Source organism: Nelumbo lutea, chromosome 1 (genome assembly GCF_056320005.1).
Source record: "Nelumbo lutea isolate HS-2025 chromosome 1, American lotus-T2T, whole genome shotgun sequence".
NCBI classification, from domain to species: Eukaryota; Viridiplantae; Streptophyta; class Magnoliopsida; order Proteales; family Nelumbonaceae; genus Nelumbo; species Nelumbo lutea.
Window position 1 is genome coordinate 126135347 of NC_142684.1, and position 1765 is coordinate 126137111.

A 1765-nucleotide genomic window follows, 5' to 3' on the forward strand; every position below is an offset into this window, starting at 1 on the left:
GCCACGTGTTAAGTTGGCGAGCTATCTTGTTAAGTGGGACATTGTGTTGTTGACAGCATCTACGTGTCCACCATCAATTAGGATGACCAAAATGCCCCTCATCAGATCCAATAATGAGTAGATATGACTTTGCAAGATACCTAATCAAACATGATCAACCATTTAGCATGGCAGAGCATGAGTTTCTTGAGGTTTGGGCTATTGATCTTAATCTCATGTTTAAAATGGTTTCACACAATACAATTTAGAATGGTTGCATGAAAATCTATGAGGATGAAAAAGAGAAGCTTTATGGCATTCTTGATAGGCTTGATTCCCGAGTTAGTCTCATTATTAATATGTAGACATCAGTGCAAAATATTGGATATTGTTGTTTAGCTGCACATTACATTAATGATAATGGCAATTGAGAAAGAAGATTATAGGTTTTTGAGCTGTCAAAAGAGAAGTACGATGCTGTAAACCTTACTAGAGTCATAAAGATCTTATTTTTCATTAGAACCTTGATAGTAAAGTGATGGCTTTCACTATTGATAATGCTTATGAAAATGATTTTGTTATTAAAAACATGAAGGAGTGGCTTCCTAGGCAAGGTAAACTTCTTTTATCAATAGAATCATTCCATGTGCATTGCACAACACATGTTTTGAACCTCATTGTGCAAGATGGGTTGGATGATGTTAGGCACTTGATGGGAAGAATCATAGAATCAATCAAATATCTACAAGCTCCAAGCCGAAGAAATCTGAAATTTGAAATGGCAAAAATCCAATTGAAAATTTGTAGTAAAAGGAATTGATTTTAGATTGCCCCACAATACAGAATACAGCCTTTGATATGCTCAAAACTGCACTTGAGTATAAGACTGCATTTGCTCGATTGAAACAAATTGATCAAAAATATAATCTTAATCCATCTTCTGAGGAATGGGATATTGGTCAAGTTGTTTATGAATGTTTGGAATATTTTTATGAGGCAAATAATGCATTTTTAGGGACTACATATCCAACACCCAACTTATCTTTTCTTGATCTTTGTGAGATTCGTGTGTAGATTGATGAATGGCTATTGAACAAGTATGATTATATTCAAGCAATGGCTGGGAAAATGTTGGAAAAGTTTAAGAAATATTGGGATGAGGTTAATTTACCTTTGGCAATAATAGTGGCTCTTGATCCAAGATACAAGTTGGCACTTGTGAGGTATAATTTGCATAGGGTTTATGGTTATGTGGGAGAAGATGAAGTTGCAAAAGTGCGTGAATGCCTTTATAACTTTTACTCTCACTATGCAAATTATGATACCTCATCCACTCCTAATGAGGAGAATAGTCTCCTTGAATCATCCATAACAAGTTCAGCTTCAGGTGTGATGCAAAACAGTAAGAAGAAGTATCTCAAAGGCTTTCAAAAATGGTGCACAAGTGATGAAATAGCAACATCAGTGTTCTAATACAAAAAATCAGAATTGGACCAATACTTGGAGGAGTCATTGATTCCAGAAATGCTGAATTCTAATGTGCCAAATTGGTGGTCAATTAATTTTTCTAAGTTCAAAATTCTCTAAAAAATGGCTCATGATGTCCTAGCAATTCAAGCAACCACTATAGCATCAGAGTCAACATTCAACATAGGTGGTAGAGTGTTGGATCCTTATCGGTGTTCATTGCTTCTAGAAACAATGGAGTCTTTGATTTGTGCACAAGATTGGATTGAAGCACCTCCTAAACCAAAAGCTCCATGTAGTAACTATATTCATATAGTTT

At 35.1% G+C, this 1765-nt stretch overlaps 1 protein-coding gene across 1 annotated transcript; it reads left to right on the forward strand.

The window, feature by feature from the left end:
• Positions 1-517: 517 nt before the first annotated feature.
• Positions 518-1452, forward strand: LOC148877391 (zinc finger BED domain-containing protein RICESLEEPER 1-like). Its single transcript, XM_088969821.1, has 3 exons — positions 518-593; positions 806-942; positions 1054-1452. Exons 1-3 carry the CDS (start codon positions 518-520, stop codon positions 1450-1452), a joined length of 612 nt encoding a protein of 203 aa, XP_088825947.1.
• The last annotated feature ends 313 nt before the right edge of the window (positions 1453-1765 follow it).